Consider the following 26,240-nt stretch of genomic DNA (forward strand, 5'->3'; position numbering starts at 1 on the left):
TGTGTCCATCAACAGATGAATAGATAAAGAAGATGTGGCACATATAAACAATGGAATATTACTCATCCATAAAAAGAAACGAAATTGAGTTATTTGTAGTGAGGTGGATGGACCTAGAGTCTGCCATACAGAGTGAAGTAAGTCAGAAAGAGAAAAACAAATACCATGTGCTAACACATATATATGGAATCTAAAAAAAGAAGTAGAAAGGTTCTGAAGAACCTAGGGGCAGGACAGGAATAAAGATGCAGATGTAGAGAATGGACTTGAGGACACGGGGAGGGTGAAGGGTAAGCTGGGACAAAGTGAGAGAGTAGTATGGACATATATACACTACCAAATGTAAAATAGATTAGCTAGTGAGAAGCAGCTGCATAGCACAGGGAGATCAGCTCAGTGCTTTGTGTCCACCTAGAGGGGTGGGAGGGTGATGCAAGAGGGATATATGTATGGGGATACATATATCCCCATACATATATGGGGATATATGTATACTCATAGCTGATTCACTTTGTTATACAGCAGAAACTAATGCCCCACTGTAAAGCAATTATACGCCAATAAAAATGTTAAAAAAAAATACACTTGCATGTGTGCAAAGCAATGTATGTACAGATACAGGTTCTTCACTGTAACATGATATATAACAGCAAAAGATTGTGAATAGTATAGCTATCTATAGAGAGAGGATGGAGTAAATTATGAAATAAAACAAAACTTAATATTATTCAAAATCATGATATGGTGGGGTTTTTTTAAAATAAAGATACACAAATTCTTCTATACTCTTCAAGAGGTGGAGCCAAGCCCCCCATCCCTCACCCCATGAGAGTGGGCTGGACTTAGTGACTCACTTCTAACAAAGAGAATACAGCAGAGCGGATGGTGTGTGACTCCCAAGCCTGGGATACAAAAGGCATTACATCTTCCTCCTTCCTCTTTCTCTTGGATCACTTCTTGGAGAAGCCAGCTGCCATGCCATAATGACGCTCAAGCAGACCTATAGAAAGGGCCCACAGCCAGCAAGGAACTGAGACCTCCTGCCAACAGCCATGTGAGTGAGGCATCTCAGAAGCAGATTCTCCAGCCCCAGTGAAGCCTTCACATGACAGCAGCCCTGGGCAGCATCCTGGCTGCAACCTCATGAGAGACCTTGAACCAGAGCCACCTAGCTAAGTATTCCTAACCCAAAGGAACTGTGAGATAATAAATGTTCATTGCTTCAAGCTGTGAAATTTTGGGGTAATTTGTTATGCAGCAATAGATAATTAATATACATGGGTAAATATGACTTTTGAAAAAATATCACTTGCATTTTAAAAAATCTGTTTGCCTCCTATCAAAAGTCCTTTTGCATCATATTCAAATATGGCTACTGGCTCTATGGAACAATGATAATTATTTTCTAGCTATAGAAGAGAAACATTTCCTTAAACCTTAAGGAAAAAAAAAAACCCTCATCAGTATCATCTGATTCACCTTACTTCCCAAATTATATGGATCTCAGTGGTGAAACCTATCATCTCAATTTGAAATGCAATTTAGAAAAAAATCAAGATCAAAGAAAAAATGTTTTAAAAAACTGTTACTTGGCAGTCTGTCATCAATCTTTGGATATTCTATTTCATATGACAAACATAAACTGTGCAATTTTAATGATAATAATCACTACCAGTAATTGAGTAACGTTCTAAGAGGTTTACATAATCCGTTGCATGTAATCTTTGTTATAACTCCCAGTGAGTTATTGCTACCATCTTCGCTTTCAGATGAGGAAATTAAGCTTTAGCAAGGCCACATAACCTGCCTGATGTCACACAGCTGATAAGGAGTAAAGCCACAATTTGAATACCCGCCCTTTGGACCACACAGCCAGAACTTGTAAGCACTACTCCGTATTCCCTGTAATAATGCCCGCAATGTACTCCAACTTAGGCTTTCGGTGAGATTGTGCTTTCGTCAAATAGTACCTGGGTCATTAACCAAGTACTTAGAACGTGTGTGGCACTGGGCGAAGCACTTAGGTACATTATTTCATTTCGTCCCCACAACCACCCTCTAAGCTGAGACTGTATTATCCCCATTTGACAAATGAGCTAACTGAGCCTCAGAGACTCCAGATTGCCTGAGGTCCAGGCAGTCTGAATCCAAAGCCCACTTCCACGTATGATGCAAGTACAGAAAATTTACACGTTCGTGATGATAAAAGTTTTTAATTTAAGAGGATGGAGGATGCATGGGAGATGCCTGTGTCCTTCCAAAGACAACCTCCGGGTAGGAAGCTTACAGAAAGAAAGGAAAGAATTCTGCAACATTTCAGTCTCCACAGCCCCTGGGGGGTTTCAAAGTGGTTTTGTAAGCATCTGTTGTAGTAGTCAATTCACTTGAAGTTTACAACCTACAGGACTGTTTTAAATTCTCTGTGAGAGCCAGGAGAACCAGTTCCCCATGTTTATCAATCCTTTGTCTTTGGAGGAACAGGAGATCTGACTGCAGTTTATTTATTCACTCATCAATTATTTATTAAGCTCCTACAATGTGCCAAGCACTCTTCCAGGAGCTGGTTATGCAACAACAAGCAAAATGGTAAAAATTCTTGCCCTCATGGGACTTATATTCCTGTGGGTAGAAAAAAAGAGACAAAAAAATAAATGAATATCCACAGGATAGACTTTGGTAAGTGCTGTGGAGAAAAATAAAGCTTGGGCGGGGGAAGGACGAGGAACGTGAATGAGGATTGCAATTTTAATTCGGCTGCTTAGGGAAAATCTCACGGAAAAGCTGCAAATTATTACTATACATAAATCGTGCAGACTCCAATGGTAATTTTTTTCTTGAATTAAAATGGCTATACGAATAATTGCCAAAGCTCATTTTCCTGGTACTGTTATAATCATTTAGGCAAAGTAGATGGATAAAGCAGGTGGGGCCCAAACTACTGAGATGGCTATCTGAATTCATTAGGAAAAACTGGATAATCAATTTTCATTTTTTTCTGAATTATAGCCATTAGCTGATTTACATATGGCATTCTAAGCCTTTCTCTCAAAAATGCTTTGATAACACAAGGCAAGAGCTCTCGTGGAAAAGAGAGGGTTAGTTTCACAGAGGCTGAGAATAACTTGCAAAGAGGACCCCAGCAAGTCATGGCTATTCCTCAAAACTCCTGGGCAAAATTTACTGACTTTGTACATTGTCGTTGGATATTTAGAGAATGGGAAGGAAAAAAGGAGCTAACGATATTTTTCTCCCTAGTCTGGTCACATCCAAAGTGCAAAGGTCTAAGAGCCAGCTTGACCTGACTTAGCTGTGTGGCCTTGGAAAAACTTGGGCCTCATTTTCCCCATCTGAACCCAAAGGGATTGTGTCTAGAAGACAGCTATGACCTACGGTGATCCCAGCAGCAGGGTGTGCTAAGGCTTATCTGCTCCATCACGTTCTGCAGTTTTGGAAATTTTTAGATGGAAAACTTCTTCTTCTAGGGCCATCTAGTCCTTAGTCTTCCATGCTCAGGGATCAGTTTATAGAGCAACGTCATTAGCCCATCAAAACTCTCATTTGTGAGGGATGCCAGATAATAAAAATCATTGGCATCTGTGGAAGCGTGAGTGAAACAGAGATGAGCTGTCTTCAGTTGGGGGTACGGGACAGAAGGTCCTCCACATCATTTGGTCCTTCTCAGCACAGCAAACCAAAGACCCCTCCCTCCCTCTTCCTTCTACCTGCCCACCACACATACACACTGCTCCACACTGTGACAAAGAGCAACAGACAGTTTGGAGATCTGGAGGTCCCTTTAGCACATGAAAGCTGCCATTCAGACCCTCTATCAGGAACCCATGGAAGCTTTTTCTTCCATGGGTGAGACCTGTGGGACTGATCTTGGTCTCCTGTTTCCCCAGTTGCAACTCTCCCTTCTCACCTCCACGGCCCATCAGAAAAGGAATGCCCACGTGCGTTTAGCTGGACTCTCAACAACTAGTGAGGATACCACCCTCTCTTACTTTGTTTTACCAGAGAGGAGCCAACAAATCCATCACCTTCCCCATTCCCCTAGGCACTTTCGTTCCATTTCGACAGGAGACAGTTCAGACGCCGAGTGTTTCCCTTCATAACCTCCTTCCAGACCCCACAGGAAATCACTACACACCAAAGCGTGCACACACCCCAGTACTTCACACACACACACACACACACACACTTTTAGACTCTTGCCCATAGAAATATATAGATTTCTCAATTTCCTGACCATGATGGGTTCTCTAAATACCACTTCTCAGTCACAGCTCCACATCCTTTTAGAAGGAACATCCCCAAATGCCCTAATCTAACTTCCAAATTCTAACTCCTTCCCCTCACTTCCCCCACCTCATCTCAAGAATCAAAGAATTTCTACCAGTTACCTCACCCTGACTATTAAATCATTCATCACCACACAGACATGCACACACACATACATCCCAAGAAAAATAGAGCTGAATTTTGTTTAATATGTGTTTGTGTAATTTTGTGGTTTGTTGTTGATGCTTTCTTTGGTCTGTGTTTAACCAATTCACAAGGGCATTTGACTGAAAGAGATGAGCACAAGTCCAGGCACACTTGCGCACATACATCGGTAGCTGTAAGAGAGCACACAGTTCAGGTACATACCTCATCACCCCCGCTGCTGCCCCCTCTCTCTGAAGGATGCGCTGGCAATCAAGGCAGAGCACGGTCCACAGAAAGCAGCCACAGCCCTGGTAACTGGTTACTGTACTGAGTTAATGGAGTTCAAAAGCAAATGAACGCCCAGCTCTTTTTCAGGATCAGATTTGCTAGTTAATTAGTAATCAAGGTCTCTCTGAGGCAGTCATCCCTAAGACCTTGGGCAAGAAGTAACCACCCTGACCCCTGGGGCACTGAATGTCTCTGCCGCAGTGAGGATGCTCCCTGTGCCTGGTAGCAGAACAAGACTGACACAAAGTGTAGATGATAAAGAGCAAAAAAAAAAAAATGATCCTGGTACCCCAGAAGAGCCCCATCTCTCCCAATGATCCCTAATCTCATCCACTGATCTGGATTTGAAGGAAATAATTCTGAAAATGTTTTCAAAATAGTTTTCTTCTTTTCCTGCCTCTAGGAGGGGTATCCTTAAGCTTTGTTGTGTTAAAGAGACCCTTTGGCCATCTGGTACCTCCTAGGGTACCTCTCTTGGAATTACATTTTTTTAGAATTACATTTTTAAATGCATGAGACAAAATACAAAATAAGCATACAAAAGAAACCAATTTCATTGAATTACAGTTACTAGAATACTTTTTTTTTTTTTTTTTTTTTTTTCCTCTGTTGTGGCCTCTCCCGTTGCGGAGCACAGGCTCCGGACGCGCAGGCTCAGCGGCCACGGCTCACGGGCCCAGCCGCTCCGCGGCATGCGGGATCCTCCCATACCGGGGCGCGAACCCGGTTCCCCTGCATCGGCAGGCGGACGCGCAACCACTGCGCCACCAGGGAAGCCCCTAGAATACTTTTTAAATTGTAGTATTGTATGTGCTTCTTTAATGATATATTGTATTAACTAACAAATCTAGCAGCTGGTCTAATAGCTACTGCGGTTTCAAAATAGTGTAAACAGTACTTTGAGATTATCTTCAACATATGATATAAAAGTATCCGTGACCTCTCTTGGAATCAAAGTCTTAGGTACTGCTCACACTACTGTGATTTGTGGCCTAACTTTAAATTTTGAAAGATATATTAAATGTCAGTATTTCAGCAAAGAAAAAAACATAAACACTTTCCCCTTCCAAGTTCACCTGCTCTCTGAATTAAATGCACAGACCCCAGGTTAAGAACTCCACTCTATTGCTAGGCAGACCCTCCCTCAAAGTAGGGCAGTGTCCTTGCCTGGGTGCCACTCCAAGTGCTGCCAGTGATCCATGAACCCATTATTGCCAGTCCCAAGGAAATAGGTACTAAAATTGAGGATAAATATTTAGAAGCTTCTATTGCCACTTGTCATGGTAACTTATGTCCATTGACCCTAATAGTTAAAAAGTGGAGTTTGTGTTTGTGTATATATATATGGTTTTTAATTTTCTTTTTCTAGTAAGTTATTTTTATTTTAAATTTACAAAAGTCTCAGTCTGTGACATAATGGAAATTTTTGTTTTTTAAAAAAACTGATTTTTAACCATGGATCACTGAAAAAGCTCTGCTCAACTACTGTTATTCCTGGTCATTTGCTTTTATGGATCAGTGAAAATTCAAGAAAAACTTAGGCCAAGGGACCTAAATTTATAACCTGTGTATCACCGAGAAAAACTAAACAAAAGTCACCATCTATTATCATTATTTCATTGTGGACACAGACTATTAAAATGGAGTGAATTTATCTTTTTGAAAAGTTCACTTTCTTGTCCTTATTTTTCTCATTTCATTGACCAACAGAGAAGGAAGCTCAGCTCAGTGCTCTGTGACGACCTACATGGGTGAGACTGGTGGGGGTGGGGCACGGTGGGAGGGAGGTCCAAGAGGGAGGAGACATAGGTATACATATAGTTGATTCACTTCATTGTACAGCAGAAAGTATCACAACACTGTAAAGCAATTACACTTTAATAAAAAAATTAAATAAATAAATAAAAAGGGAGTTTGCGCTTGACATGTACACACTGCTATATTTAAAACGGATAACCAACAAGGACCTATTGTATAGCACAGGGAACCCTGCTCAATATTCTGTAACAACCTAATTGGAAAAAGAATTTGAAAAAGAATAGGTACATGTATATGTATAACTGAATCACTCTGTTGTACACCTGAAACTAACACAACATTGTTAACCAACTGTACTCCAATATAAAACAAAACGTTAAAAGAAAAAAAAGAAATGTTGGGAACCAGTAAGACCTGCAGACCAGGTATTGGGAACCCCTCCCTGATCTACTGCGTTTGTTTGGCATCACAATGACAAAGAATTCTGAGCTAAAAGCGGAAGAAAAGGAAAACTAAGGTGTATGGAGGCCTGTTGGGTACTGACGCCTTTTGCCGACATTATCTCATCAGTATTCACAACGGCCTGACAGCTGCAAGGATCTGAACTGCCATGCGGATACTTGTCCACTCTTCATCAGAGCCCACGCAGACCGTTTAGTATCAGCCCAAAAAAACTTCAAAGATCACCACATATAGCCCCCTCATTTTACAGACGGGGAGCGTCAGACCTAGTAATTTTGTGAGGTTTGCATTAGTCTAATAACGGAATGTAGTATGTGCGTGTTAACATTTAAAAAAGAAAAATTTTTGGCAGCTATATACTTTGCCCAAGGCCCTGTACTACTCACTGACTCTATGATGTTGCCTGACTAGAGCTTCTGAAAAGTGTAGCCACTGGATTTAAAAAAGAGATGATTCAGGACAGACCAATGTACAGAACTGTGATGCTGAGAGTGGTTTGTGACCCTGGTGACACAGCCTTACTTGAGCCTGAGGCTGTCAGGAAAACATGTCTGTCTGGGAGCCATGGGGGCCATGCAACTATGAGAACCAGTAAGGTGAGGACAAACCCTCCTCCTCAGAACTCTCCAGCCAAGCCCCTTCCCCAGACCCCATGGTGCCATGTCTGGATCATGCAGTAGCTCCTGGGCCTCCTCCCTCCTTCCAACCCCTGAAAATACGATAACCACTTCCTAAACACAAGTCAATTCAATGTTTAGTTATTATACGTGTGCTATAAACAAGCATCTATCAGAATAGCAATGACAGCAATATTTATGGAACACTTATATGGCCCATGCATTATGTTAAATGAGTCACAGGCATGATTTCAATTTCTCCTCATAATTACACTACGAGGCACTGACTGTTATCACCCCAGTTTTACAGCTGAGAACCCTGAGGCACAAAGAGCAACTGCCCGAAGGCTGTGTAACTAACAAGAGGTGAAACCAGAATGCAAGCACAGGCAGCCTGGTCGAGCCTACACTGGAACACAAATGCGAGTGCTGCCTCCGTAACCTCACAGCCAAGAGCATGTAAGAAGTCAAATGGCTACGCTACAAAAGACAAGGCAGCACTGACAAATGTCATTGGAAAAAGAACACTCCCAATTGGGAGGGACAGGAAAGAAAGAAATTAAAGGCCAAGATAGATGGGAGTGGGAAAGAAGGAGAGACGTTAAGATTTGGGGGCTAAGGGATCAGCATAAGCAAGGCACAGAGGTAAGAAAGAATGGGACCTGCTTCAGAAACTGCAGCAGAAAGACAAGGGAAGACAGTTGTGGGAAAGTCAGGAACATTGTTGGAAAAGTACCCTAGAGCCGCCGCATCACGGAGATTCTGTTAACAAGGAGACGTCCACCAGCAACAGGGACCCATCGCAGGCAAGACACTGCCCAGGCTGTCATTTCTGAGCCTAGGATTTCTCTGCCTAGGACTCAACGTGCAGGATTATCTGTCTCTGTGAGTCTTTACTCAGAATATTACTTCTTCCCACACCTCCAAACTGAACAAGACATATCCATAGGGAACACTGGGAGCTGTACAAGCTGCATGTCCATTGGAGTGGCCCAAAAGTATGGAACTCTGCTACCCAGAGATCCTCCATGGGCATTCCCTGAAGACCAAAGAGCCAGTGGATCACAGTCAATCCTGGGCAAGAACACCCGTCTCGCCGTGTGCAACTTTCCCAAAACAGAACTTTATTCAGGCTTCTCTTCTAAAACCTAAAATAGCCATGGTCTAGTTCTCACGATAAATCGCACTTTTCTTTCTCTCTTTAAGGCCCTCACTGTCACTTGGACTCCACTACTCCAGTGTTTTTCACTACGCACCAGTCAACTTGGCTCATGGCTGCTTCTGCATTTTTGCCTGAGGGCAGCCCTCCACCAGGGCGGTGTCTACATCCTCTTGTCCTCTGCTTTCTGTGCAAACCCCTCTCTTATTGCAAAGCCAAGTTTAACATCCACTTGGTGATGAAATTTTCTCCAAACAATTCACATTGACGTTTCCTCTTTTCTGAACTACTGAAGTAACAGTACATTCAAGAATAGCGTTCTGTCTTATGGGTGAACATACCCCAAAGTGCTCAGGGGAAAGCTAGCCTCTCATCAAGTCCCCGCTGGCTGAGTTCCCTCAGTCTCCCCAAAGCCAGACCCACGTGAGGAGCCTATTCTGACCTCCTGAGTGGAGAAGGGACAGCTGAGCCCCAGTGTGTGTTCTCCATTCTCCTAGCATTGAACATGGCAATGGATTCTCCCTTCTTGGAATAAAATCCTTATGAAAAGATACTCATCTGTCTGGATTTTACCAGCAATGGACTGTGGGTGGGTTAGAAAATCCTGAAGGTATTCCTAAATAAGCTTATTGATCTGAAACAGGTAGATATAACATTGAAATCAAGTTAAATCATCTCTTGGACACTGTTTCCATGTTAAGTCTTCAGCTGGTGGTTTAGTAGTTCCCTGTATGGTGTCATAGAAAGAGCATGGGGTTTGGCAACAAACTAGCTGGGGTCTGAATATTGGATTCTCTGCTTACTTTCCACAGACCTTGGGCAGTCATTTCAATGCTCTGAAGCTCAACTGCCCTCGCTGTACATGAGGGGTGAGAATATGTGTGACATATATTATTTTGCGCCTAAGCTGAGATAATAAGTCCCTGATATCCAGCGTCGGTTTCCCAGTCCCTCCCTAACTTGTCTTTTCTGAAAATAAAGTCAAATGAAAGCCAGCAAGCGGTCGCATTAGCTTAAATTCTGTTAACAACTCGCCCTTCGGTTCATCCGCCCCCAGGAAGAGCCTCACTAGCCTGGGCCGCAGTGGGTGTTCTCTCGCATCCGTGGACCACCAGACATGTGCGGAGCATCAGTGCCTCCCACGCGGAACCACAGGCTGAGGCGGAAAAGCGGCGCAGCCCATGACTTTGTTCTACGAGGCTCCTTAACCTTCCTTCTTCCCCCATCTCTCCCCACCCCCCCACTCCCAAGCACATGCCGCCTCCACACCTTCTTGTCACAAAGCTTCTCTCACAGCCTCTACAGCCTACAAAATTGTATAAATTGTACCTCTTTCTTTTTATTGCAACCGAGTTCCTTCTTCCATTCCCCAAATAAGCTCTTCACATCAGACGCTATCTGGCAACGGAGAAGTTGCTTAGAGTGAGAGTAATTTCCCTGCCCGGAAGTGTTCAAAGAAAGGTGAAAATAAAAGAGACTTAACACTGGGCATTACAGCATTTCCTTCTCTGGTGAAACACCTATTATTCAGCAGCTTTACACGACCTTTCATCCTTTCCTACCTCACCCCCACAGACAGGAATACATGCAAACACCGGTGTGAGTCCAAGGAGAGAGTTATTAGGAATAATATATTACTTAGTATTCACCTGTTAGTAATAAAACTTTATATTTGTATAATACATTGCAGTTTTCAGAGCACTTTAATCTGTATTATCTCTCTGATCACACAAAGAAATAGAGCAGGAATTTTTACTCCCCATGTATCATGAGGAAAAAAACTAAGAAAAATGGTTTGCTAAAGGTCACTCAAATACTGGCCAAGTTTAACTAGTGCTAACTTAGTTTCAATCTAGTAATCCAGTGTTCACAGAGTCTGAAGTCGGTAAATCCAGAAATTGCTTTCTCAGACTAAATACTTGTTCATTCATTCAACAGATTCAAAGTTCACTCTCCACCACGTGTCCCAAAGAGGAAAGCTCAGATCCCATCCGTTATCAAATTCCACCATCCTCCCCTCACAGATGGATACTTCTCTTAAGTCCAAAGCTTGTCCTAGAGATTTCTACCATTTCCCCCATGGCTCCCCTACCCCACGCCCAGGGAACCGGCCCAATCCTGTAAGGGACCCCAATACAGTCCTAACTCACTAGTTACAGCTGACTGGACCAGCACTGGACAGCTGATCCAACCTGGTCCAATTGGATTCTCTCGCCCGGAAATTAGGATTTGAGACACAGAGTCTGAATCAGATTCAGGCTGTGGGATCACGTCATGTTACTGAGAGGCAGAAATTAAGGTTTTACCGAAAATACCTGTTTGCCCAAAAGAGAACAGGACAGACATATAGAAAGAAGCAGGAGTAAGAGATTATTCAAACCCAAAGAAGAAAAAGTAAAGAGACTAGCTACCAGTATTTTTCCTAGACTAGCTACCAGTATTTTTGCTATTTCTGTTAAGACCAATACACAACAGAATTTCAGGTGATTCTCCTGCTTCTTCACCAAAATACTACTTCTACAATTACGACCACCACTGCTTCTACTACTAACCACCATCACCACCACCACCATCACCACCACCATCACCACCACGATCACCATCATCACCACCATCACCATCACCACCACCACCACCACCACCATCACCATCACCACCATCATCACCATTATCACCATCACCACCACCATCACCACCACCATTATCACCATCACCACCACCATTATCACCATCACCACCACCACCATCACCACCACCACCATTATCACCATCACCATCACCACCACCACCATCACCACCATCATCACCACCATTAGCACCACCACCATCACCACCACCATTATCACCACCACCATCACCATTATCACCATCACCATCACCACCACCATCACCAGCATCACCATCAACATCATCCTTTCCTGCAGCCATGTACTGTGAGTTTCTATACCTGGCAACCAAATAGACTCTGATGGCCCTGCTATGAGAGGCTCTCACCATCATCACCACCATTAGCACCACCACCATCACCACCACCACCATCACCACCACCATCACCATTATCACCATCACCATCACCACCACCACCATCACCACCACCATCACCACCACCATTATCACCACCACCATCATCACCACCACCACCACCATCACCATTATCACCATCACCATCACCACCACCATCACCAGCATCACCATCAACATCATCCTTTCCTGCAGCCATGTACTGTGAGTTTCTATACCTGGCAACCAAATAGACTCTGATGGCCCTGCTATGAGAGGCTCTCACTGTCTCCCTCTGTCCAGTGTAAATACCTTCACCAAAAATTTCTAACCACTCCAGTCCAACCTACAAGCAACATACTGGAAACACTCTGCTGACTTCTATAACCACTTGCAATCGTAGGACCTTCAAATCCCCACAAAGTCCCTCTGAATTATTTGGCCTCCCTATAGAATTGTGCTTTTTAGTTCAGGATACATGTAATCTAGGGGTATGTGGTGACACACTGAGAGGTATGTAACACATCTTCTTGGAAAATCAACTTTAGTCAAAGTCCTGGGAGAAGAATAGGCAATTTGAATCAATATTTGGAATTATGAAAAATATGGCTGTATAAAGTAATGGCATGCATAATTTTTTTCAACATAAAACACTGAATTTACAGAAATTTTCCTGTGAGCCTGCTTCCCCCAGGTCCCCACCCCAGGGGAAATTGAAAAGAATGCCATAGGGAATGTCTTAAAGGCGCCAATAACGTCTCACAGCCACACACAGGCCCTGGCTATCATTGTTGCCCTCTTCTCTGGCTTGGCCTCTCTCTCCCACATACTCCCTCGCCATTCTGCTCTCTGGGAATCTCCGTGTCACACCATCTCCGCTGCCTCTGCTAGACAGTGACCCTCAAAGTGTCACTGCTGCTCCGTGTTCTCTTCCTTTTTCCATTACAGAGAAACAGAACAGGGCTGATTGTCATCCAATGTCTCACAGCTCTATCAGCTTTTACTTAAAACCTCCTCTTCCATAATTCATATTAGTGGACAAAATAAAGCTCAAAAAGGGGTCTGAGCACCTTCTAAAGCAATCCCTACCCACAGGTCCCCGCTGGGGAAAGTGACCCAAGTATGTCCCTAATCACAAGATTCCGTGCTGGCACCTGTGCTGACTGGACCTGGGCTGGGCATTAACCCAAGACAGCCAGTCCTTCAACTGACTGGCATCTCTAGACACCGCCTGCTGTGTGAGCAGCAGACAACCCAGATTCTCTTTCTGAATGGAACGCACAGAGAAACTGCAGCAGGATCGGTTAGCAGCAAGAGCAAAACTGAAAGGTAGAGAAACAGAAATGAGAGCTGTGTGAGACCACCTTTAACCTCATCTCCCCTGGCATTACCTCTCTGCCCTCCTCCCTTTGACAGTTCAAAATGGACCGGATATGCTTTAAATGCAGGAAGCAGAGACGTCCTTGCTTTTGTTTCCTCTCTTGCGCTTCCTGTTTTCTGCCTCTTCGTGACAAACGAACCTAGACACAGGGCAGGCTGCCTTTCCCTCTGTGCGCTTCCTCGCTTCACATCCCCAGATGCGCAAATGGACTCAGAGCCCTTCCCACAGGCAGGTTATCAGTTAGTCATCGCGTTCAGCTTCCAGTCACAGTGGCCCCAAGCGTTGTGACTTAAAGACAGAAAGATATTACCTTTCTCACTTTCTCTGCTCTCTCTGGAGCACAGTAGTCACTGCTGTGGTTTCACGAACTCAAAAACTTCAGGATTGAGATTCTCTTGGCTTTTCACTCATGGTTGGAGCTCCAACCATAACATCTTAGTTCAGGCACAGAAAGAAGAAAAAGAGACAAGGGCTTTCTAAAAAATCCCACCCAATGTCTTCTTGTTGTGTCTCACTGGCTACTCTTATCTGAAAGAAAGATGGGAAATGCAGTTTATTTTTAGTTAATATTGACATACCCAATAACACAGGGGTTCTGTTGGCGTGAAAAGGAGAGAACTAATAGTCTGCAGGCAATTAGCAATAACTACCACGAACAGAATGGCAAGCTGAATGTGTGGGTTCTGCCCAGGCCTACTGCATGCTCCAAACCACGCTGTACCAGAGTTCCACCTTGGGAGCTTTCAGACGCTGGTCTAGCTTTTAACAAAGTAACACACACCCTACACCCCATTTCCCTGCTGCTCCTCTCATGTAATCGGAGTGATTGGCAGAGCTCGATTTGGGAATTCCCGGGACTCTTGGCTACATGCCACCTAAAAGCATCAACATCCTAACTCCTCACTTAGTAACCTTGGCCAAGATATCTAACTAACCTTCCTGAAATTCCACTTTGTCATCAGTAAAATGGAAGTATCACTACACTCTGCACACAGCAACTCTGAGATTAAAGGACATTCAGCCTGCCATAGCATGATAAATGGTGTCTAAAATTTCACTTCTGTGACATACGGGCCACATTATTGCAAGAGTAAATCAATGACTGGGGTGAGCTTGCACGGAGAGCAGGCCAGGAATTCCAGGTCTCACAGTGGTCTGGCGCCACCTCGCGGCAGCTGTTGAGTAAGGATAGGAAGATTCTGGATCCCAAGGTGGCTTTGACTTGGGAAAATGGGAGGGATTACATGACTCTTCAGTTCGATTATCTGGGGAGTTCAGAGACACAAGACTCATCCTCAGGTGCCATGCTTCCTAAGGGCAATTTACCTGTTCTTTCCCACTGGTCTCAGACAACCGAGGCAGGAGATGGACAGGCCCCAGGCTGAGCAGCTGGAGTCTGTCCCCTGTGGACAGAGACTCCAAGATGAAGATAATGGCAGGGGCAGGGAGGACCTGAGTACCGCCCAGATAAAAGATAAAGAGACCGCATATTTCCATTCTTGAGGTCAAGGAGACTTTCCCAACTACACAGGAGCAGAAACGCTCCCCGGGGGCCAAAAAGGGAGGGGGCGCCACCCCATAATAGGTGGTGTCAACCTTCCCATAGGCCTCTGTGCTAGAATCCATCTTGGCTAAGAGATGCACAGGCACACAGAGGAGGACCCGGAGTTAAACCAAATACGGACTCAGAGCCAGGCAAAGCAAGATGATTGGCCAGAGGAAACCCAGAAGAAATGCCCACGTAAGTGATTCAAACCACCACAGAGGCGCGACTCTCTCTGAGCCAGCCCGTGTGCGCCTATTCACAGGTACTTTTTTCCTCCTAATAAACTTTACTTGTTTCACTACTTTCCATTTCTTTGCTGAAATTTATTTCTACAAAGCAGACAAGCCAGGGCCTTCTCACTGACCACTGGCCCTCATGGTCTAGTGCCTAGGATTCAGCGCTCTCACTGCCGCGGCCTGACTTCAATCTCTGGTCAGGGAACTGAGACCCTGCTTCAAGCCACTGCAGGCCGAGGCCACCCAAGATCACCTCCATAACTGTCTACCCACAGGGTAAGAACTGAAGCCAGTCCCTAGGTAGGAATGGGGGCAGGTGCCAGACGAGAAGAAGCCAATCGTGGATCACTTTATATTATAATTCTCACAGAAGTGAAAGAAACAGTCTTGGTCAGGAGCCCGGCCCTCCAGTCTCACCTCCTGCTACAAGGCAACACTGGCCTTGTCTCACCCATCAGCGCACAGGGCTCCTTCTTACCCTGGTACCTTCCTGGGGGCAATATCCCCCATCGTCACCATGGCCCTACTTCAGAACAACACCATCCCAGTCATCTGTTTCCTGACAGTTGTCTGTCCCATTAACATTAAATTGTTTCTTTCAGTTATCTCTGTTATCTCAAGTCGTTTAGCCGTACTTTCCCGTCTAAATTAAAATGATCTCTCTCCCTGAGGAATACACTCTTTCACATATAAACTGCCATTTCTTCACAATTCCTGTTGTCTTGGCTTACTTTCTCAAGGCCTCATGGGACTTCCCTGCTGTCTCTCCCCCTCCACCCCTTTGCTTTGCATCTAGATAATTAAGTAGGTGAGGGAGAGTGAGGTTGCAGGGACTGAGGAATCTCAGCTCAGTGATGTTCAAACAGGAAGCTCACTTTGTTCTCAGAAATGTACATACTTTCTTACAATAGCCAAGATATGAAAGCAACCTAAGTACCCATCAACACATGAATGGATAAAGAAGATGTGGGGTGTGTGTGTGTGTGTGTGTGTGTGTGTGTGTGTGTATAGTGTGTGTGTGAAATACTACTCAGCCATAAAAAAGAATGAAATTTTGCCATTTGCAACAACATAGATGGACATGGAGAGTATTCTGCTTAGTGAAATACGTCAGAGAACAACCAATATTGTATGTTTTCACTTACATGTGAAACCTATATATATTTGGTAAGAACATTTACGTTTTACTCTCTAAGCAAATTTTATTTATACAGTTCAGTGTTGTACATTGTATGTTATACACTGGATCCTCAGACTTTATTTGTACCTTTTTACCAACCTCTCTTTATTTCTCCCACCTCCCAACCACTGGAAATCACTGCTGTACTCTCTGTTTCTATGTCTGACTCTTTTTCTCATATTCCACATACAGTATAAGTGATACCATTAGGCACTATTTGTCTTTCTCTGTCCGGCTTATTTCAGTTCGCACAATGTCCTCATGGTCCACCCATGTTGTCGTAAATCACAGGACTCCCTTTTTCTCATGCCTGAATAATATTCCACCATATCCATTCATCCATTAACAGACCCTTGGGTTGTTGCCATATCTTGTCTATTGTGAATAATGCTGCAATGAACATGGGAATGAGGACATATCTTTGATACCCTTTTGCATTCCCTTTGGATGTATACCCAGAAGAGGAACTGCTGGATCGTATGACAGCTCTATAACTAGCATTTATTGATTGCACGTCATGTGCCAAGCACAATCCCAGTCATGTTACATGTGTCAGTTCGGGTCGTCCTCCCAACCCTCTGAGGTAGGTATTATTTTGTTCGTCATCTCTATTTCATATGAGATGAATGAAGAGGGTTCAATCACTTGCCAAGTTCTCACAGAGAGGAGGCAGCAGAGCCAGGCCTTGACCTGAAAGAGCTTGGTTCTAGAGCCCACACTCTCAACACAGAGCGCCCTTCCGAGGAGGACATCTGAGAAGGGACAGAGGCCCTGATTATGTATGCAGGACCTCTAGGCCACTGTGAAAACTTGGCTGATACGGTAAAGGAGATGGGGGGCCCTGAAAGGTTTGAACAGAGCAATGACATGATCTTAGTTATATGTTAACAGGATCACTATTGCTGCTTTGTAGAAAGTGGGGTATGGCGGGGGGTGGGAGGCAGACAGAGCAGTTGTAAGACTTCAGGAATGATCCAGGCCAGATACCCAGCCCCTACCCCTTCACAGCAAGATGCTGGCCTCGTTCATGTTGATACTCCTCTTGCCAAGCACAGCACCTGGCATAATAATGATGGTTGAATGAAATCTTTGGCAATGGCAGTCATACTAGTCATACAGGGGACGAACCATGCACTTGTCCATATTAAAAACACAGTCTATGATCAGTCACCCTCCGGGGTGACAGAAGGCATGCAAATGGAAAGAGGCACCATCTCAAACCTCAGTTCACAGAGAATATATGCTTTATCTGCTGCCAGTTTCCTTAAAACCCATAAGCAAATCCTGCTCTCCTCTCCACTCATGTGGGTCCAGATGGGCATGCAAAACTGGGCTTGGGAAATCAAGACCTTGTCTTATCTGCACCCCTGATGCCAGGCCATGGTCCTCTGGGAAGGCTGTTGTTACAGAAACACCTGGGTTTATTCAAAGCTTCTGCATCACCCAAGAGACAGAACCATCATTCTTCTACTCTTATGATGAGCCTTGTGTGTATCCAAGAGATATTCTAAAGCAACACTATCCCTCTAGGTTTACTGTCAGAGCTTTTCATGCACTCACTCTGGGATAGCTCTAAAGCAAGAGCTGGCTGTCTTGTGAAGGAAAGGTCGTGGCTCAGAATGTATGCTTACCCTTCTCTGCTGGGCGGTATTTGAGGCTTAGATTAGCCAAGTAAGAAGAGACATCATGGTGACTCTGACTGCCGTCGTAACTGTGCCCTGCGAAGTCAGGAATGCATTTCTGTTCTTCTCAGTCCTGGAGTTTGCAGTAGGGATCCTGGTCAGTGCCTTCATTTTCGTGATGAATTTTTGGGTCGTGGTGAGGAGGTGGCCACTGAGCAACTGTGATCTTGTCCTGCTGAATCTCAGCCTCACCTGGCTTCTCCTGCACGGGCTGCTCTTTCTGGATGCCATCCAGCTTACCCACTTCCAGTGGATAAAAGACCCGCTGAGCCTCTGCTACCAGACCATCCTCATGCTCTGGAGGCTCGTAAATCAAGCTGGCCTCTGGCTCCCCACTCGCCTTAGTCTCCTCTACTGCTCCAAGACTGTCCATTTCTTTCACACCTTCCTCCTCCGCTTGGCAAGCTGGATCTCCAGGAAGATCCCCCAGATGCTCCTGGGTGCTATTTTTTCCTCCTGTGTCTGCATTGTTCTCTATTTGTGGGACTTTTTCAGTAGATCTCACTTCTCAGTTGCAACCATGCTACTCATGAATAACAATACAGAACTCAATTGAGAAAACTCAATTTCTTTCATTCCTTCCTCTTCTGCAGCCTGGGGTCCATCCCTTCTTTCTTGCTTTTTCTGGTTTCTTCTGGGGTGCTGATTGTCTCCCTGGAGAGGCACATGAGGACAAGGAGGGCCAAAACCAGAGACTCTCGGGACCCCAGCCTGGAGGCCCACATCAAAGCACTCAGGTCTCGTCTCTTTCTTCTGCCTGTATGTGGTGTCCTTCTGCGCTGCGTTCATCTCGGTGCCTTTGCTGATGCTGTGGCACAACAAGATCGGGGTCATGGTCTGTGCAGGGATACTGGCAGCCTGCCCCTCGGGGCACACAGTCTTGATGATCTCAGGCAATGCCAAACTGAAGAGAGCTGTGGAGACCATTCTTCTCTGGGCTCAGAGCAGCCTAAAGGTAAGGGCGGACTGCAAGGCAGATCCCAGGATGCCAGATCTATGTTGAGAGTGGACATGAAACGGCCTCTTCATAACTATGCCTCTGATTGTTCATAAAGCCTTCAGAAACCTATTCCAATTTCTTTGCTAAGGTATAACTCCAAGTCTCTCTACTTTACATCCATGATCCCACCCATAGTAGAAAAAAATAATTAAAGCTCTACACATGGCCTAGGCAAGTAGAATGGCATTGGTTGTCTAGATAAAATGAACAAAATAGAGAAGTGAAGTACTCAGTGTAAATTCTTTGTATACCATAGCTTACTAGTGCTTGGTATAAGCCAAACCATGAGAAATCCCCTCATGAAATGATATCTAAATCCCGAGATAGCATGGTTGGTTTTTCACATGACTGCTCTTTCTTAACATGAGTGCTAGTGGGACTTCCCTGGTGGTGCAGTGGTTAAGACTCCGCGCTCCCAATGCAGGGGCCCTGGATTCGATCCCTGGTCAGGGAACTAGATCCCACATGCCGCAACTAAGATCTGGCACAGCCAAATAAATAAATATTTTTTTAAAAATATAGGTGCTAGCATATAGTATTTGAACATATTCACTACTGTGGCAATTATATTATCCTCCTCAAGCTCCACAATATTCATGGAAACATAAGATATGAAAAGACAAACTTGGAAGAACAATGATGTCATCACTTCAGCTTCAAGAGGTACTACATTAAAACGCCTACAGGAACCAGGGGATGGGTCATTTTGTCTGAAAATGCACTGATTCAGAAATGTACATTCACCTGCTTTAGAGTGGGAGAAAAAGAGAGGTAGATACTTGCTCAGTGGGTGCCCTGGATGTCAAAGCCTGTGTGTGTCCTGGCTCTACTCCACTTGCTCATGAGGACAGTGCTTTGCCCGGTACCAAGCACCGGCCAGTCTAGTTGGGGAACCTGCCAAAATAGCCTCACTAGAAGGCCTATTTGTGGAGACCGGCATTCTCTGCCTGCCTGCACAGGAAGCTAGCCGGGAAGGCTTTCCTCAGATCACATCCTAAATGGCTCAGCAGAGAGAAAGGTATACCTTTCTCTCTAAAGACATAGATCTTTATGGGCTTCAAAGCACAGCCCATGACCACAGCGGCTCCTGGTTCTGCTGGCTGTGGGTGCTGCTGAGTACTGCTTCCTCCTCAGGACCTGTTCTTGATAACCCCAATCCCTCCTCTCAGTTTTCCCAAAGTACCCTTTTGGCCACCTCCAATGGCTGCAAAATTTGTGCCTTCATCTGGTTTCCTTTCCTTGGTGGACACCAAAGTTGTCCTAGGTTTTCCTCAAGAGTGGTCCCCACTCCTGGCTGCACGTTAAAATTGCCCGGGGAGCTTTTAAAATCTCAATGCCCAGGCCACATACTAGGCTGATTAAATCAAATCTCTGGAGGTCGAACCCAGGCGTCACTTTAAAAGATCCCTGGTGGGGCTTCCCTGGTGGCGCAGTGGTTGAGAGTCCGCCTGCCGACGCAGAAAAAAAAAGATCCCTGGGTGATTCCAGGGTGCAACCAATATTGAGAACCACTGTTCCAGATGCTCTTTTTCCTGAGCTGGATCATGTGACCCTCTGACTGAACTGTATTGTGACCTTTTAATTCCACCTTTCCCTAGAGTACCTGGAGGAATATGAAAGAAAACCTTAAACGACATCCTTTCTTATTCTTTCTCTCTTTTTTCACAAACTCTCTGGACAGGTCTCCATTACATCTTACTGCTCTCCACAGCTTCATTTTTAACGTTATATTTTGATGTAATTTCATACTTAAAGTTGCAAGAATTTCCGTATACCCTTTATGCAGATTTACTCATTTTTTACATTTTGCCCCATTTCTCTCTCCTCTCTGCCCCCAATTACAATCCAAAAATACAGGGTTCACTTTAGTCTTCCGCTTTTATATATTTGTAACTCCCTTCTCTAACCATGAGAAATATCCTCCACTTATACTCAATATATTTGCCCATTTGCTTATGTCTAGAATACAGAGAAAGTGGTTTCAGAATTGCTATAACATTGCAAAAAGCAAAATTAACTAGAGTTCAATATTTGTTTACAGATTTTTTTCATTTTTAGGCAAAATTTATACACAGCAAAATACACAGATGTTAAATGTACAACTTGGTGAGGCTGGATAAGTATGAATATATAAATATATATATTTTTTCATGTAACCAACACCCCAAATATGATATACAATATTTCCATCAGCACAGAAATTTCCAGTATTCCTCTTCCAGTAAATCTCCACCCACCATGGGCAACCACTGTACTAATTTCTTTCCATAGGTTATTTCTTTCCATAGATTATTTCTTCCCATAGATTAGTTTTGCCTGCTCTTGTACGGAATTATGTGGTATAGACTCTTGTTTTGCTACTTTAACTCAACATAATGCCTTTGAGATTCACCCTTAATAGTATGTGAGTCATAACTTGTTTATCCACTTTTGATGACCATTTGCATTGTTTATGGTTTGGAACTATTATGAATAAACATTCTTGAATTCATCTTTTTGTAGCCACAGTTTTCATTTCTCTTAGATAAATACTTAGGAGTGGAATTACTGTGTCATCAAGTTGGTGTACATTTAGCTTTACAAAACTGCTAAAGAGTTTTCCAGAGCGATTCTAGCATTTCACGCTCCCATCAACAATGTAGGAGAGCTTTTCTACATTTTCACCAACATTTGGTATTGTCAGTCTTTTTTAATTTGGGCCATTCTAGTGGAGGTGAATGGTATCTCGATCTCGTTGTGGTTTTAATTTGCATCTCCCTGACAACTAGTAATATGGAGCACCTTTTCATGTGGTCCATGGCCATTTGAACATCTTCTATTATAAAGCTACTATTTGACTTGTTTGCCCCTTTTTTAATCTTGAGTTGTCTTTTTATTATTTCTTTGTAGAAGTTTACTGATCTGCAGCATCTGTGTGTGTGTATGTTCTTAAAATATATATATATATATTTTAAAATATTCAGCCTGTAAAAAGCTAAAAATAGAGTTACCATATGATCCAGCAATCCCACTCCCAGACATATATCCAGAAAAATGAAAACTCTAATTCAAAAAGATACACGAACCCCAATGTTCATAGCAGCACTATTTACAACAGCCAAGACATGGAAGCAACCTAAATGTCCATTGACAGACGAATGGATAAATAAGATGTGGTATATATATAAATACAATGGAATATTACTCAGCCATAAGAAAGAATCCATTTCCAGAAACATGGACTGACCTAGAGATTATCATACTAAGTAAAGTAAGTCAGAAAGGAAAGACAAACATCATATGATATCACTTATATGTGGAATCTTAAAAAATGATACAAATGAACTTATTTACAAAGCAGAACAGACTCACAGACATAGAAAACAAACTTATGGTTACCAAAGGGGAAAGGGGGCAGGGAGGGATAAATTAGGAGTTTGGGATTAGCAAATACAAACTACTACATATAAAATAAATCAACAACAAGGCCCTACAGTATAGCACAGGGAACTATATTCAATACCTTGTAATAAACTACAATGGAAAAAAATATTTAGTCTAACAATCTATGAAAGGATATAGCTCTTCATTTATTTGTCTATAATTTCTCTCAGCAATATTTTATAGTTTTTAGTGTAGAGGTCTTGCACGTCTTTTGATAAAATTATCCCTAGGTATTTAATATTTTATAATGTTACATACAGTAATGTTAAATGGGGTATTTAAATTTTCATATTTCAATTATTTGCTGCTAGTTTATAAAATTTTTGTACATTAACCATGTATCTTGTCACTTTCCTAAATGAATTTAATAGTGCCAATAGTTTTTTGTAGGTTCTTTGAAATTTCATACTGAAACAATCATGCCATCAGCAAAAAAGAGAGCTTATATCTCCCTTCTCAATCTTTATGGCCTTTAACTTATTTCACTGGCTGGAACCATCAGTACAATCTTGATTAGAAGTAATGTGAGTATACATCCTGCCTCATTCCTGATCTTACAAAGAAAACATTATTTCACCATTGCGTATAATATCAGCTGTAGATCTCTTATAGATCTCCTTTATCAGATTAAGAAAGGTCATTTTTATTGCTAGTATGCTAAGAATTTTTATCAATGGAGGTTGAATTTATTGAAACGAGTGAATAGTTTCTCTCCTCTATTTTGTTAACACAGTGATTTATATTGAAAAAATTTTGCATGTTAAATCAGTCTTGCATTCCTGGGATAAGTCCCAATTAGTCATAATGTATTATTTTTATATGTTGCTCTATTTGACTTGCTAACATATTGTTAAGAATCTTTGCATCTATCTTAGTATGTACTATTAACAATTTTTATTCTTGGTAGACTATATTTGTTACTTGCCCTTTCAAAGAGGATCTGTGGGTTATAAACTTTATGAATCCTCTATGTCTAAAATTGTTTGCCCAGCTAAGATAGGTTAGCTGAGTATAGTATTCTACATTCAAGTTTATTTTATCTTAATTATATGAAGATATTGCTACTTTGTTTTCTCAAAAACAGTATTACTAATGTTATTCTATTTCTCATCCCTTTGTAGTTTATTTTTCTTTTCTATGTAAAGTTTCTCCTCAGAAGTGAATTTCTTTCCATTATTTTCTTAAGTTTCATTCTGTTGTTTCTAGTTATGGGTGTTTGTTCTTCTGTTTGTTTTTTAATCTTGCTTGGTAGCTAGAGAAACCTTTAACCTTAGGAATCATGTTTTCTTCACTTCTGGAAAATTCTTGGTCATATCGCTTTAATATTATCTCCCCTCTATTCTCTTTTTTCCTTCTGAAAATTCTTTTAGCTGAATATTTAGATTCTGGACCTATTCTTGTCTTTGACTTTTCTTTAATATTTTCAGTATTTGGAGACATGTTCAGGGAAGTTTCTCAGCTCCGTTTTCTAGCATATTTTTTAATCCCTTTGTTTTTTTTAAATTAAAATACATTTTTTTAATTAATAGAATTTTTATTTTGTTCTTCTTCATAAGCACCTGTTCTTTATCATAATGTTTGGTTCTAACTCTTTGAAGCTAGTTTTTGGAAGCAGTTACCTCCTTTGGCTCTTTGAGAATATTAAATATTACTTTAAAATCCTTTTTAGGCTGCATTATGACCTTTAATTCCTAGGTTATATGTTCTTTTGGTGGTTGAGTTTATCTGTGCTTCTGTAAAGACATTGGTGTTACTTAGCAGTTTTGTCACTTAGCTGTTTGTACAGGAATTCTTTCCACACTCTATGGCAGCAATTTCTCCTAGTGTAGTGGCTTCACAATTGTGTAGATACTAACCTTGAAGATGGCTTAGCTTTAGATTTGTCTGCTGGGCAGAGACATATAAGAATTTGTTTCCAAGAAACACAGCTCTAGTTTCTGCTTCATGATAGTAAAGCAGCAGACTCTGTGGTAGTTTTGAGTTTGTTTTACTCTTTTAGAAATGCTTCTCCAATTCTGGTTCATGAAACTTTCTCTTACTTGTTTTTGAATGTGGCTAAAAATTTGTTCATTAAAAAAATATGTATATATCATTTTAATGGGTTTTGTGTAGAAGGGAAATATTTTATCAAATTTCTCATGTGCCACCTTGAACTTAAAAACAATCACTGATATTTCTAGTTTCTTACTCTTCCGCCATCTTGCCTGCTCCTCCTATCAAATTTCTCATGTGCCACCTTGAACTTAAAAACAATCACTGATATTTCTAGTTTTCTAAAATATTTTATAAAGAATAAGAATTATTTTTAACACATATCCTTTCAGCAACGATTGAGTTAAATATGACTGTATCCTCTGTTGTGTTGACATGATATATTACATCAGTGATTTCTGAAGAGAAGTATGAGTGCCTCAGTAGCTGTTTGCCTGCTTTATGTTAAAGAACATTTTAACAGTTCCTATGGGGTACTTTTTATTTATTTTTTTTATTTTGTATTTCTTTGTTTTGTTTTCCACTTCCTCATTCTTTTAAAAGTGAGGTCCACTTAAGTCTGGTATTAGAATTTGTATGAGTGGATTTCCCTAGATCTAGTTTTATCTTCAAATGATGACCGGTAGAATATTTCTCTGACCTTACTATTTCACTCAGTCTGAAGATCTGGTTGATGTGTAAAACATTTAGTTAAATTTCTAGTATTTAGTTGTCATTTATCACATTATTTTTCCTAAATTTTCCTGCTTTCCTGTTGGTTCATTTCTCTTTGTGTGGGGAAATATATTCCTGGAAAAGTTGAAATTGATTATTATATTTCAACTGAGTAATAGTCTTCTTTTTCTAGAGAAAAACTATAATACTATTTTTTTTTTTTTTTTTTTTTGCGGTACGTGGGCCTCTCACTGTTGTGGCCTCTCCCGTTGTGGAGCACAGGCTCCAGACACGCAGGCTCAGCGGCCATGGCTCATGGGCCTAGCCGCTCCGCGGCATGTGGGATCTTCCCAGACCGGGGCACGAACCCGTGTCCCCTGCATTGGCAGGTGGACTCTCAACCACTGCGCCACCAGGGAAGCCCTATAATACTATTTTTGAAATGAAACACACCTGTTGGTCTAGAGATTCTACACTTCACTGAGGGTATAACGGTCCAAATTATATTCACTTCTGTCTCTGAAAATACTACATTCTTTGTGTATAGGTCTGAAATGTGAAAAATACAGTATTAACTACAGACCTAGAATATTGTCTTAACCCTGCACCTCATAAAGCTTTGCAGTAATTTCTTTTTAACCCAGAAATGGCTTTCTGGCTTCTATTCAGCAAAAGTTCCATATCTCTAAGAGAGGCATGGAGAAGGGTATTGAAGTCTCCATTTTCCTGCTTGACTTTGTTATTTTGCTTCATTGTTATTGTTTTAACTGCTACTGCTCTTAATATTCAATACCAAAAGCACTACAGACCTCAAACATAAGTAAAAATTTTCTCTGCTTTTGTAAATTTCAAAAGAAATAAAAAAGAATCTTTGCATCTCTTTTCATGAGAAATACTAACTTCTATTTTTCTTTTTTTCTTTTAAATATCTTTGTTAAGTTTGGTATCAAGGTTATTCTGGCCTCATAACATAAATTGAGAAATGTTTCCTCTGTCTGTATTTTCTTTAAGATTTTGTAAAATTGGTATTATTCCTTCCTTAAATATTTGATAGCATTCACCAGAGAAGTCATTTGGGCCTGAAATTTCCTATTCAGGAAGAATTTTTTAATTATAATAATTACAATTTATTTAATAGATACAGTATTATTAAGATTGTCTATTTCTTCTTGTGTCTATTTTTGTAAGTTGTGCTTTTAAAGGAATTTGTCTCTTTCATTTAAGTTTGTAAATGTATTGCCATAAATTTGATCATATCCCTTTATTATCATCTTAATGTCTATAGTATCTGCTTTGTTATTCCCTCTTTCATTCCCAATTTAGATAACGTTTGTTATCTCTTTTTTTTTTTTTTTTTTTTTTTTTTGTGGTATGCGGGCCTCCCTCCGTTGTGGCCTCTCCCGTTGCGGGGCACAGGCTCCGGACGCGCAGGCT

General features: G+C 42.0%; 2 protein-coding genes across 2 annotated transcripts in view; one reads left to right on the top strand and one right to left on the bottom strand.

Annotated features, from left to right (window-relative positions):
* MGAM (maltase-glucoamylase) overlaps positions 1-26,240 on the bottom strand; it is a 145,471-nt gene that overhangs the window by 95,812 nt on the left and 23,419 nt on the right. The window lies entirely within an intron of this gene.
* On the top strand, positions 17,742-18,740 carry TAS2R38 (taste 2 receptor member 38). Its single transcript, XM_024131880.1, is given in 3 exon segments — positions 17,742-18,288; positions 18,291-18,474; positions 18,476-18,740. Coding segments are annotated over 3 exon segments (996 nt in total).

This window comes from Physeter macrocephalus, chromosome 5, assembly GCF_002837175.3.
Source record: "Physeter macrocephalus isolate SW-GA chromosome 5, ASM283717v5, whole genome shotgun sequence".
NCBI classification, from domain to species: Eukaryota; Metazoa; Chordata; class Mammalia; order Artiodactyla; family Physeteridae; genus Physeter; species Physeter macrocephalus.